General features: G+C 39.5%; 1 protein-coding gene across 1 annotated transcript in view; it reads right to left on the bottom strand.

The window, feature by feature from the left end:
- Window positions 1-14,487, bottom strand: part of FAT4 (FAT atypical cadherin 4) — a 173,138-nt gene that overhangs the window by 64,227 nt on the left and 94,424 nt on the right. The window contains exons 5-6 of the mRNA XM_053254941.1: window positions 9,894-10,816; window positions 8,900-9,074 (exon numbers count right to left, since the gene is read on the bottom strand). Of these exons, the coding sequence (XP_053110916.1) occupies window positions 8,900-9,074; window positions 9,894-10,816 (1,098 nt within the window). The remainder of the gene's footprint in view (window positions 1-8,899; window positions 9,075-9,893; window positions 10,817-14,487) is intronic.

Genomic DNA, 14,487 nt, shown 5'->3' with positions numbered 1-14,487 from the left:
AACAGAATTCCAGACCTAATTCTTATATTTACACTTCAATTTCTTTGTTCTTGACTATGAACACACATCCTGGAATGCAAGTCAAAATGTGCCACCACCTTGACATGTCTTTATATAGATTGTATATAATCTATGTATATAATCTAATCATGGGGACTGTGCATGTTATGCACACAAGAATTAAGGAATATACAATAACTTAAGAATGAAACAGTAGCGTTACCAAGTTAAACTGCCTTAGTGCACTATAACAGTTTGTAGTGGCAGGTTACGGCTAGCCACTGTACATGAACAACTTACCATGTGGAGCAGCATCTACGCAATTGTCTTTCAAACCATCCTCCTGCTATGGGACTGTTTGTGTGTAAATCATAACTTAGCACAATGAAATATAGTGGAAGACATTAAGATGAATGCTGCACTTGTGCAGACATGGAGGCTGTTCTCACACGCAGCCTAACCCAGGCTAGGGACGCCAAGCCCAGGTTAGGCTTTGCGTGAAAACTGCTGGGATCAGGCCCAATCCGGGCGGGCCAGTGCTGCCTAGCCCGGCTTTTAAGCATGGCTTACCCCCGGCTACCTGCTCATATGTGAGCATGGACTGCTTCCAGCCCAGCCACATATAGAGATGGCACTTAGAGTGACTGTGTCGTGGGGAAATCCCACAATGCAATGTGCATGTCGCAATGTGCACTGCATTGTGGGATTCACGGAGGCTGAGACAAGAAGTCCCAGCCTCGTTTTACCAGCGCTGCCGGAAGATTCATCCGTATATCGAGATTCATCCATGTGGAGATTCATTTCTGCTGCTCTCGGACACACTGGTTGTGTGGGCATGTGGCTTGTGCACAGCCCAGGCTGTGAGTGATCATCGGGGGAAGGTAGGTTGAACCCTGCCTCCCCCCACCTGCGTGATTGAGTGAACAGTCCCATGTCGTGCTAGCATAATGAAGTTGCGCTCATTAGTTCCACTAAGTCAAGAGCTTGCATTCCATACTAGTGTTGTTCTGGTGTAACAGGGTGCACAACCTGTGGCATGGTCCATGCTTGGGAACATCTTCCTCAGTCCATTTATATTGTAGAGAATGGTGCATTGGCTTGATCTTCTTTGCAAGCTAAGGATTACGGTTGTGAAGTAGAGTGTACCACAAGAGAATGCTCAACTCTAATCATCTGTGCAGCTACAGAACTTTCTTGCATGTGCGCAATCTTGTTCACAGCGCTAGTACAGCGCTAGTCTGGATGTCAGTCAGTATCTGGTTTAGAACTGAAGCTCAGAATTAGAAAGTCTCTGTCATGCAGAATTAAGTCAAGATATGCCATTAACTTCTACCAAACAGCTAATTATTTGGTCAGAAAACTCTCACAACCCTAAAGCAAACCATATTAGTGAATCCAAATCCTTGGAAAGTTGCGAGGGTTCTGCATCCTAGCATGAAATTCTTGCTTTGAGTGGGAAGTATACCAAACCATCTGTTTATACAGAAAAGCTGACATCCAAATCTATGAAGTGATAACTACTTAAAAATTATTGTTGATATGACCCATATTGCACAGGATCTGGCTGAACCATATGATTTTATTTTGGATGTTGTATCTCCTTCCAGAAACTCAATATATGCTTTGAAGTGATACTAAAAATATGTGTAGGGCATTTAGAGAGTCAAGTATAGACTATAATTCATTTCATAGGCTAAGTAGAATGAGAAAGCTGAATTGACTGTTTCAGTTTCATGAAGATTGTTGATTTGCCATGCTTTATATACTCTTTCCTATGATCAGTACAATAAGCTTATAGATTTTTCTTTGTGTGCAGTATGGCATTCTTTTGTTAAGTTCAGATCTTGAAGAATGTGGGTTTTTTAATATTGCGAATTCAAATGTAAACCTCTTTAAAATATTTTCTTAAAAACCCATATACTTTTGAATAAGTCACTGTTGTTAGAACACCAGGAAATCTGGTTCCTTAAGGAACCACTGACTAAGTCAATCATGCCCTTTAATGATTCCTGCATAACTCACAGTAAGCTGCCTTCTCTTTGTTATTGAATTATACTCTAAAAACCCTGCTTGACTCTTGAAGATTAACCTATAGGACAAGCATTCTTTGCCATATGTTCCTGTTTTACTGGTTTTATACTAGCAATTAAGCTTTCTCAATTTGTAATCTCGGAGCTACAGAATTAACTACCAGACTTTCAATTTATAAGTTGTAACAATGTTTAATCAGAGGTCTGAGATAATTGTTTCTGTAAAATTTTGAGATAACTTGTAAGTTGGGAACTTTACAAATCACTATGTCTGTTCAACTGTCTCAATGATAATGTCCCATAATGTTATACACCCTCAAATAATATTCTTAAAGGACTGTCTTTGTAAGATTTGCAAGTCAAAATATATAAATATAAAGATAAACATCTAACTTTTAGTGCACAGCAACAATTTAAAATGTTTAATTTGTTAGTGGTCTGTATGTATGTACTTCAACAGAAAGGATGACAGAAATAAAATAGAAAATAAAGACAATAATACATCCAAAATGAAATAGTAATTGAGATGCAATTGTTACACATATAGTTCAAATAACTAGTTTTTGCAATACAAGAGAAAACCTAGAGTCCAACATGCTTAACATAATTAACCTACCTCAGAGGGTTGTGAGGATAAAAATAAACATGATAAATAAATTGATAACATGATAAACATGATGAAACATGATAAATAAACTCTGAGCTCCTCGGAGGAAGAGCGGGATATAAGTTCAAAAATAAATAAATACATTTTGAATAATTTTATTTATATTGTTTTGTAACACTAGAGATATACATATCAGGAGGTAACATTTGGATTGGTCTGAGGAACATTTTATTGTTTATTTTTTAGGAGATAGGCATGAAGAAGTTACTCATAGGATTGCTTGCTTTTGTTCGGAGGCATGTAAAATAAGGTGTCTGCAAACTGATTTTTAAATATTTACTTATGTTATTGTATAATACTGTATGCTCTTTGCTGTAGTATTTATTTGGTCGTTGACCATAAATAAATGAGTTCACATCTCAGGCGGTATAAAAATATGATGAATGAATGATTCCAAAACTAACTTCCACCTATTCTCCACTTCTGCCACTTCTATCATTCTGGAGCCTGACATAAGTGGAGAAGTGGCTCAGTATGTATTTGAATCACATGTGCCCCCCATTTCCTGTCATCTTGCAGCCAAGTGGCAGAAGGCAAGCCGCCTTCTTTCATCAGGCTTATGAACCAGCCTCTTTAGATTCAAATGGTTAACTTTTCAGCTGACATAGTTTCTGACAGGTGTAATGAGAGTTGCAGCAGTAGAATAGGAACACAAAGATTACAAGATAAATTGTTAGCACAAAAAAGCTGGGGGGAGCAGGATAGGACAGCACCTTTTAAATGATTATTGGCTAGATTAATCAACTAAAATATTCTTGTTGACTACAAGGACATCACTAAATAATTAGGTTATACAAAAATGTTGATTCTTTTAAAGAACAAATCTGTAGATATCAAGCACCATCTTATTAGAGGCATTCTCTGTTTACTAAGATAGAAAAGAATGCCTCTTCCAGGATGGTGCTGCTGCAAAATATACATATACAATCTCAAAGCAAAGGAAGTATAGTTGTTCTTCAAAACTATTGTTGAGTCATATGCAAATTTATGCAGATTGAATCAATTATTCAAATTTTATTTGATTAATCAACTGAGATGTCTTTGATCAGGTGAACCCTGATCAATATATGTACGTAATAGAAAAAGAATTGGAGGTTGCAAACCCAGGCCCAAATAATGACAGGACATGTGTAGTTGGAAAAAACTAGGGCCACTTTATTGAATATTTGCAAAACCTGCAACGAGGAATCTTAAGTAAAGTGTGGGTACTCTCTATGTGAGACAATCTCAAAGGAGGTATGCCCACAGGAGGGTGAAGGACCGGGCTTTGATTTGGCTCGGTACCCAGTCCAAACTTCTTCTCTACCATGAGGTTAAACCTGTTGAGGAGATGCATGCCAGCCCACCTCAATCCAGATCACGAGACACTGAGCAGCATTTGCTGGGATACATCCGAGTGGGAGCGGATCCAGCCTGAGAGTTGCAAGATCACCAAACCTTCCTCCATATTCCCTCTCACCATAACGGCCCTCCAGCCCAACACCAGTGTAAATTAACCTACCCTGACCCGCACTCATCCACAAATTGACCATCTAACCCAAGGGACTGCCTTAAAGAAATCAGTGAGAAGTAGCGGGGGGAAGGCCCCAACACTAAACAATTAGTTGAGACCCCCAAAATTCCTACTTGGTCCCAGTGGCAACCGAAATATTCCTCAATGAGTCCAGGGGCGGGCAGGAGGGTGCCTGCCCATAGAGCAACTGAAAGACAGAGCAAAGGAGCTGACTACTTATGCATGTGATTGGTCCGTCAGTGTCACGTGCTGGGGGACTAAAATGGAAGTCTGAATTACCATCTCCCAGGCCAGGCCCACAACTCCGCCCTCCCCACTTATCCCATATCTCTGCTAACGCAGCAAAAGGGCGGGGGGGGAGCGGCTTTCCCACACTAACATACTAGCGGAAATAATGATTATAAAATCCAATACTATTACTAGAACAATAAAATAGAACAACAAAACAGGAATGGTGCTATAAAGCAAGTCAAAACATTCTGTAGGAATGTAGAAATATGCAAACATTTGAATTTATCCAGAACTCTTTAAAAGGCACTTAAATGGCTTGGAGACCACAGTTTGGAATGCACAGGGAAAAATTAGAATAGCTTTTCTGAAATGTGTAATTTGCCAAACCACTTAAGGGAACATAGTTAACTGTGAGGAAAGAAGTGTAGCGAATCAAGATTGTGAAGCTGCATGGTTTTGGTTTATTTTAAGCCTTACAAGCTTATGCCAGTGAAACAGGCTAGATTCAAATGTAACCCTCCTGCATACATAAAGGGAAGAATATAGGACTTAAGCACCCTCGTGCTTAAGCACAGTAGACAGAAACCTCAAAAAAGTAAATGCAAACAAATGGTAAATATTCCACTTATAAATTTTCATCTAATCTGGCTAGTTGTTTCATTAAAAACAACAATGAAGAGTGTTTTAGGTTAGAAGCGGAGTATTTTGGCTGTAGCAACGTTTCAGGTAACAGGCCATTCTGCATCAGATATACAAGGGGGGACAAGAGACCACACACTCAGATAGTAGACCAAGGCAGTTACTTACGATCCAGATGTGCTACTCTATAGTCAGACAATTAATACAATAAAGGATGGAAGCCAAATTTCTCCAGAAAAAAATGTTCAAAGACACAGATTTTAGGATAAAAGCTGCTGCTTTTCTGATGGCGTGCTGCTATTTGCTCATCTTTGATTTTCAACAGATGGATTTTTTTTAAAAAAGAAAAGCACCTCTTTTTTCCTATCAGCCTTTTCATAACAAAGGTAGTGCTACCAAAACAGTAAGTTATTCAGAGACTCATAAAATAATTTCCAAACAACTGCATGACACTTTTTTGGACTGTGTACAAATAAGGGACTCAGAGTAGCAATCTAAATACTGTCACATTATGTTGAAGTTTATCATATTACCTGGCTCTCTTACTTATTAACCACATCTCTCCTTTGTAGTAAACAAGGGGCCTTCTAATTCAGAAAATGAAGAGATGCTTTCCTTAGTCATTCTTTGAAAACTAATAAAAAGAGCTGGAGGGAGCCTTCTGATTCCATAGTCATATGTTTGTGCCATGCACGACGGGTCTATTCTAATCATCATCTCAACCAACAACCATAGGAAAAAGTCATCCCATGCCGACTTACTATGTAAGCCAGTTCTAAGAAATTGCTGACCAGAAGAGGATTCAGCTCAGAATCAGTTTTGCTTACATAACTACAAAGCAAACCAAATGGTGGGTGGTTTGTGAAAAACCAAATGTGGGCTGAATTCTACATATTCTGGTGGTGACTCAAAGTTCCTCACAAGATGGTTATGAAAGAAGATGACTTCTTCCTCAAGCTGCCATGAGTGGACATGGCCATAGGTAAAGGCCATCAGACACACCAATACAGATAGCTGGAAATCAAAATAAGGGTTGGGGATGGAGAGAGGTTTCTTTTTACTGCAGCTCTGTTTATCTGATGGGATGTGAAGGTTACTGGCTGACATGCAGACTAAGGAAGCACCAGTGCTTTCAATGAAGTGTTGGTGCTGCACAAGTGCTGCTACTGCATTTTGCACAAATGCAGAATGCATGCCCCATGTGGATGGCAATTTTCAGTGATCTTCCCTGGCACTGGAAGTGCCCTGTGTACCCCAGACGTAGGTCCCTGAGGGTCATGCAGCCTTCAGGGACCTACTCCCAAGTCACTGCCTAAAATAATTTACAATTGAATTATCTTGAACATGCATATCTTACAGTTATGTCAAAGAAAGCTCTACAGTAGAAAAAGAGAAAAAATCATGGAAAGTTTAAAATGTTCACACATTTTAAGGACATTGTGCTAGCAGAAGGCTGCTGCACTGCTTGTGCTATGTTTGGATCTTGTGTTTCAGACTAGTGCTGTTAAAGCATGTTTGTGCTTGCACAACAGGTGCACAAACCGTGGCATGCCCCATATGCTTTAAAGGGAACTTTTGTGCAGGATCACAATTTCAAAAATCCCCATACTTTAGCACAGCTACATAATTTTCTTGCAACTTTCCTTTTTGTGCAAGTGCAGAATTAGTCAGGATGTGAAAAGTGAAAAGTGTCAGCTGGCATCCAGACTAGCAGTGCTGAGTTCCAGACATAAGAACAGCCCTGCTAGATCAGACCCATGGCCCATCTAGTCCAGCATCCTGTTTCACACAGTGGCCCACCAGATGCCGCTGGAAGCCACAGGCAAGAGTTGAGGGCATGCCCTCCCTTCTGTTGTAACTCCCCTGCAACTGGTATTCAGAGGCATCATGCCTCTGAGGCTGGAGGTGGCCTCTAGCCCTCCAACTAGTAGCCAATGATAGACCTCTCCTCCATGAAGTTATCCAAACCCCTCTTAAAACCATCCAGGCTGTTGGCTGTCACCACGTCTTGTGGCAGAGAATTCCACAAGTTGATTAGTCATTGTGTGAAAAAGTACTTCCGTTTGTTGGTCCTAGATTTCCTGGCAATCCATTTCATGGGATGACCCCTGGTTCTAGTGTTATGTGAGAGGGAGAAGAATTTCTCTCTATCCACTTTCTCCACACCATGCATGATTTTATAGACCTCTATCATGTCTCCCCACTGTCGTCTTTTTTCTAAACTAAAAAGCCCCAGGTGTTGTAGTCTTCCCTCATAAGGAAGGTGCTCTAGGCCCTGATCGTCTTGGTTGCCCTCTTCTGCACCTTTCCCAGCTCTATAATGCCCTTTCTGAGGTATGGTGACCAGAATTGTACTCAGAACTATGGCCACATCATAGTTTTATATAAGGGCATTATAATATTAGCAGTTTTAGTTCCAAACCCCTTCCTAATGATCCCTAGTATGGAATTGGCCTTTTTCACAGCTGCCGAACATTGAGTCGACACTTTCAACAAGCTGTCCACCATGACCCCAATGTGCATCACTTTACACTTGCCAACACTGGACCACATTTGCCATTTTGTCGCCCATTCACCCTTTTGGAGCTCCTCACTACCTGTTTTGGATTTCACTATCCTAAATAGTTTGATATCATCTGCAAATTTGGTCACCTCACTGACAAAGGCTGTGCCACTGCACGAGTGGAAGGGCAATTTTCAGTTCTCTCGCCTTAATGCTAAAGCCCACTGTGCAATACACATTTAGGGAATATTTTTGTGATGGACAGTGGACTTAAGAGGAATGGGGGGCTCATCAAAAACTGCACCTCCTCCCATGGGCATGATGGCACAGTCTTAGCCTGGATCTTGGCACTGTTGCACTAGTGCAATGCAAGTCTAGATGGCCACATTGACTTTGAATAAGGCACTGTATAGAGTGACAACTGCACTGTTTAAAATAACCAAGCAGGATTTTTTCACAGGTAATAAAACCAAACCAAAGTCCATGAGGTAATATCTATTCCTTGATTTATATTCAGATACCGTATGGATGACTATAATTTTTGACAAGCTGCCTTTTTTTCATCCTCTTGGCATGCACAACTTTGCAACAGAGAAACTATCATATTATCTTGGTTAAAAACACTGCAAATAATCTAAGCTGGAAAATAGAAGTGAATGCCTGGCAGGTATTAGATAAATACATATATATTTTAAAAGAGATAGAGCTGCTGTGTACAAAACTGAGATTATTTTGCCACCCAAAAGACATTGAAGAAATCCATAGCTCCCATGCCACAGACCCTTTGCAACCTTTGCCTCTACCCCACCTGCAGCCTTACTCAAATGCTGTGAGAAAGTTCTCCAAGCGGAGAGGAGAGAGGCAACCGGTAGTGGAATTCAGGAGAATTTTCACAGTGTTAAAATTACAACACTCTAAAAATTAATTTAACCCTCTCCTATTTTGACTTCTATTATTTCTATCCCATTCCATTTCTGTTTGGCAAACAGATCTAGCCTTGTGGGGAATAAAGTCAGTATCTGCATCAGTAGAGAAACTGTTGAGCGATGATGACAGAAGAAAGAAATCAACAGAAAAATTCCATGTTCATACAATGAAGGAATACATAAGCCTCTAGTTAAAATTAAACAAACATATAAATTCAAGTTAAAGAGCCTAAATCTTTTAATATTTGTAATTGTTCAGTGGAATCAGTACGTCCTCTCAACTGTGTATATATTTATATCTTCACCTTCCCTCCAAATGCAAAATAATGCATATTTTCCAGTATTTTAATATCTCCCCGTAGGATTCTACAAGTAACTGATTTGGTTTACCTGAATCTGCTGCTGTGATCAACATGATATACTGTTCTTTTCTCTCTCGGTCCAAGCTCTGTACAAGGTGAAGCTGCCCACTGGCTGAAAGTGTAAAGGAGCCATCTTCATTTCCACCAACAAGAAGATATGTCAATTTGCTATTTAGACCTTGATCATCATCCCTTGCTACAACCTATAGAAGCAATGAAACACAACATAACTGTAAATCTTTACTAACAGATATGCCTTTGTCCAGTTAACATTCAATTATTTCTCATGAATATCAAGAGAAAGGATCCTATGCTTGACAGAGCAAATAGCTACACATTTATTAAAAACTGATTAAATTATCAAAAAGATCCAGCACAGAGTAAACTACTTCCTTTAAAAACACCAATTAATTTTTTTCAGCTACCTTAATGTAGTGTCTCTAATTTGGGAAACAAATGTGAGACATGCATCTTTATGGAAAGATTGAATAACACTTCAATAACTACAACAATACCTTACTCAAGAGTAAAGATTAAAAATAAAGGAATACAGGATTGAGAGGCACAGGTCTAGGTAAAAAGCTGTCCAGTCCATCTGTAACGAACTGTCAGGAAATATTATAAATACACAAATAAAGCATCTCAGATCACTGGCTGACATGACGGGCAGTGATCTATTAATTGTATCAGAGCTGCGTCGAGGCAGGGAACTTTCAGAGTAGCTGCCCTACAGGCTTGATGAGCACAGCCCTCATGCAATATTTATGGCAGTGAGCAGCACTTTTGCTGGGAGGGGAGAGAAGCAAAAATTGCTTCCTGGTCTCTTTCCCCACGCACTGCCCTGCCCATTAAGTTTGCAAGGCAACTACTCTGAAGGCTCCCTGCCCCAACAGAACTCTGATCCTGAAGATAGGTCACTGCCCCTCAGTCTTCAAGTTAGCCACCGTACGTATTATTTAACTGTCAGAACTTCCTGTGTATAATACAACTTCCCATTTATTACTTTCTTAAAAGGTACTAACCTGAAGAATGACCTTTGGTAATATTTCCAAATTTTCTGGGACATTTACAAAGTAGGGAGAAAGTTCAAATGTAGGGATATAATCATTAACATCCATCAGAATAATGCTGACTGTAGTTGTGTCAATCCGTGGGCTACTTCCTCGATCAGCTGACTGAATGGCTAATGAATAGGAAGGCTTCTTCTCTCGATCCAAAGGTTTAGCTACTGTTATAACCCCTGTGACAGAGTCTATCCGAAACTCATTATTAGTATTTCCACTGATGATGGCATAGCGAACTTGTCCATTGGAACCTTCATCTCCATCTGCAGCAAAGACCTGGACCACATCTGTCCCAGTCAGAATGTTTTCCGCAATCTCAATTTTGTATAATTTTTGAGCAAAGACGGGGTTATTATCATTGATGTCAAGTACTACCACAATCACGTCAGTAGATGAAGAAAGAGATGGCTGCCCTTTATCTGTAGCAATTATAGTCAAGGTGTAATTAGAAACTGTTTCTCTGTCAAGCTCTCCAGTGAGCCTTACTTCTCCATCAATTGTACCAATACTGAATTTGTTTCCCAAGGGATTTAGTAGATTATACTCAATGTAGCTGTTTGGGCCACTGTCTGGGTCAGTTGCTTGGGCCTTGAATACAATGGTGTCAATAGGTGTATTCTCAGGTATGTAGGTTAGCTTAGGAGAGATAAAGCTTGGTGGGTTATCATTCACATCAAGCAGAATAATAGATACTTGTGCTGTGCTTGTGTACCTGGTGGCTGGAGGAGAAGCCATGTCATGAACGTGAACAACAAGGCTGTAGAAAGACTGGATTTCACGGTCTAATGGTTTCCTGATGCTTAAAACTCCATTTTTCTCAATATTAAATTGGCCTAGGCTATCTCCAGAGGTAATGGTGTAGGACAATTGTGAATTAGAACCTGAAAAACAAAGCAAATTAGAGATTTAAGCACTCCTATTCAAGCATGATAGTCATTCTGGATATCACATATACTATACAAAGATAGCAAGTTAGGAATCTTCAGATTACACCAGAAGAAAAGGTCTAGAAATAGGGTTTACAAAATGTCCTGAAAATACATTTTACAAAAATCCAGAAGATATTGCACTGATGTATCAATATTTTAGGATACAGTATGACTAAGCTCTTTTGTTTTACACATACACACATACAGAGCAAGAAATTGAGCGAAATGACTGGGGATATGGAAGGATCACGGTATACAGGACTGATAAGAAACTGGAAAACAGATGACTGAAATTGTTAATCTGAAAGAAACAAAAAAATGTATAGGAATATGTGTTTACTTACAGCAGCTTTTAATCCCCCCGCAATTTCATTGACATTGTGGTAGAAAGAAGACAAGCAAGCAAGCAAATGTTTGATGACTCATGAGCCTTCTGTGTTCTGTTTGTTTGTTTGATTGATTTCTATACCACCCTTCCAAAAATGGCTCAGGGTGGTTTATGTCATTGGAAAAAAAGACAAGCAGGGCTTCCTTTAAATAAGCACAAGTAAATAAATATAACTGAATGGATTTCTTCACACAGAGAAAAACAGAATTAGGTTGAAGTACTAAAAAATGTGCAGTACAGGAAATCCCTGATGTGACACTACTACAGCCCTATTCAGAAGTTATGAAAAAAAAGTGGTGATGTACAGATTTCAAAGGGGAGGTGCTGGCGGCGGGTAGACATAGGAGTGATGTTGGCCGTTTCCGTGATCAGCAGTCTGAGGTCCGTCAAGCTTCCAATCACGGAAGCATCCACCATCACACTTACGGTGGTTGTCTCTTCAGATGACTGCAGTAACTATGAGTGCCGTGGGAGGGAGAGTGGGAGAGACTGATTAATGCATCAGGGTTGGGGGGACTTCTGCCCCTCCCTTTGACAGCTCCAAGCGAGTACAGGTTTTTCTGAATGAATGAATGAATGAATAGGGCTAATGTTATGAAGGCAATTGAATCAGTATGGATTTTGCTGGAAGATGTTTAAGAACAAAGATCGTGAGTGGACCTAATAAGACGGGCACCCCAGGTTAGCTGTGTTGGCAGATAAAAATGAATGTTTACAATTATTTTGAAACAGTTCCTAAAAGGAAATAACTTTCTACATTTTAAGATGTGAAATAATGACATATGGAATTTCAGAACAGTATACAATGGTTTGCTTTATGGCAAATGATTGTCAGGCACTCTATTCAAAGCATCAGTTGAGAGCACAAAAAGCATATACCTCATCCATGCACAGCTATGGCCAAATAAGCAGCCTACTATTCTGGTATGTGTGTGTGCATGTGTATATACACATACATACACAGATGCGCAAACACATACACACTGTCCATCTTGAATTCAATGAATTGTAAGCAGTCCAACTCAGCACATAATTGCAGCAGAAGCTTAGCTATACATTATATATGGCGTAATGGTTTAATGTATATAAGGTATGCATTATATATGGAAAATATATGGTGACACTTTAAAAGCCAGAACACATTTTGTTTATATTATTCATCATAAAGGCCATTGAACTTCTAATATTTGTCTCTGTATTAATGCTTAAGGCTTTACAGCACTAAATAATGTGGACATTTAATCTGCCTTAAAAATAATAAAGGTTGAGGTTCACATTTTATGAACTTTTATTTTCTATTTTGCTCTTCCCAGAAGTCTTTTTTCACATTGTACAACATACTAACTATTGCTATAGATGCACAGTTTGTTCTTTATGCTAATATTTCTCATTCTGAGAGAACAGATTCATTCTTTAGAGAACAAATTTAATTCTACAATATGCAATGTATTTAATCACTGCTATTTATTATTTTAAAATTAGAGAACTGCTATATCATTTTAGAATACTACAAGAGAAATATGATGCTATATAACATTCTGCATACATTCTTATGCCAGACATAAATTAATGTGTGCTTGCATATTGCTTTGCACAAGGCAACTACACAATTATAGTTTTGTCCAATATTTACCTTACATTCAGCATGGCTAACTCTACAGATAAAAAATGCCGTGATATGTTACAGAACAGTATATAAGCTACAAACCGGACATGAAAAATTGCCATATTTTATCACAAACTGACAATTTATTAACTAGCAGGAATGTTGCCATTGATTTAAATGGAAAAAAAGTTTAGACCTAAAGCAAAAGACCATTTCCAAATCTATGCTGTATTATACTTGTGGCAGTGAAGCCTTTGATATTTATTGGGTGGTGAGATAGCAAATAGTTGTCAGTCCAGCTTATGTATGTATGTATGTATGTATGTATGCATTGGTTTATTTCGGCCCAAGGCCAGCATAAGTCCAGCTTCTGTGAAGGAAAGGAAAATGTCAGTTTGACTGGGACTAAATCTCACAAGGGGATGACTAAGAACTGGAAGGAAGTTGCTCAGACACCAAAAAAGGAAGTGTGCAAAATAGGCAGTAGATGAAAAAAATAGGAATCTGAAGGAAAAGTGGCTATACAATGAGGAAATGGGCAGAGGAGATAGAAAACTGAGGAAGAATGGGCTAATGGAGGACCGAAGAAATTTAGAGGCTTACATTAAGATGAAGAAAGGGTGTATGCTATTGGGAAAGGGAGAGAGAAGTACCAGGGAGGCTGGTCAAGAGGCATGAGCTGGGATTGTAACTCCATATATTAGGAGCATTTAGAGAAGAATAATGCTCATGGAATGTCTTTACTGTCATTAGCATGATTGTATGCTGTACTAGCCAAAGATCTGTCAAAAGTGACAGATGGAATGATGGGGAACAGTTGTTGGTTCTTTGTGTTGCCTTTCTCCCTTTATGTATCTCATTTCTTTCCTACCTACCTCCTTTCTTTGTCTTTCTTTGTGCCTTACCTCCTCTAGCACTTAACCGTCCTCCATTTGCCTTCTTTGTGTTCTATCCCTGATATGGCCCTCTTTCTCTCCAGCCCTCCTGCTAACCATCTTCTTCTTTCTAGCCCCATTTCTTCCAGAACAGTTCCTTCTTCCAATATTTTTCTTCCACCTTCTCTCTTTTCCAGCACTTCTTGCTTACCCTTTGCCTAGCCCTCAATCCGTGCCCCGCTTTCCCCTCATCTCTTTCCCCACATTGCTTTCTCTTCTCCAGATGCTATCCCTGCTGCTCCAGCAAAGAACATATGCCCTGTGAACATTTCACTAGACCTGTTTTCACTAGAGCTATTAGTGGGTGAGCATATCACTAGAGCTGTTGAAAACAATGGCACTTAATTTAAGGGTGATTAAAAGGAATGAAACATCTGAGGCGCTCATTTTGTGTATGGCGATAGAGTGTCTGCCAGTTCTGAATTTTCTAAAGCCTTCAATGTCACAGTAAGGTGGGGATTTGAAATCTGAGTGACAAAGCAACAAACTCACACCTGGAAATGCTTATCTATTAGATAATTTGGGAATAAATGATAGGATATATAGGGCAGGTTCAGGCATAGGGCAGCACCTGATGTTTATGTGAGTAGCTGGTTCCGCAGAAGCATGTGGTCCCTGTGAAAGCCTCTACTTCCTCCCCAGGTGCTGAGATGCCAAGATTGGTGAGTATGGATGCAACGAATCTCAGCATGTT

Source organism: Hemicordylus capensis, chromosome 5 (assembly GCF_027244095.1).
Source record: "Hemicordylus capensis ecotype Gifberg chromosome 5, rHemCap1.1.pri, whole genome shotgun sequence".
NCBI lineage: Eukaryota > Metazoa > Chordata > Lepidosauria > Squamata > Cordylidae > Hemicordylus > Hemicordylus capensis.
Note: the sequence above shows the minus strand (reverse complement) of the source record. Positions and strands in the feature narration are given on the sequence as shown.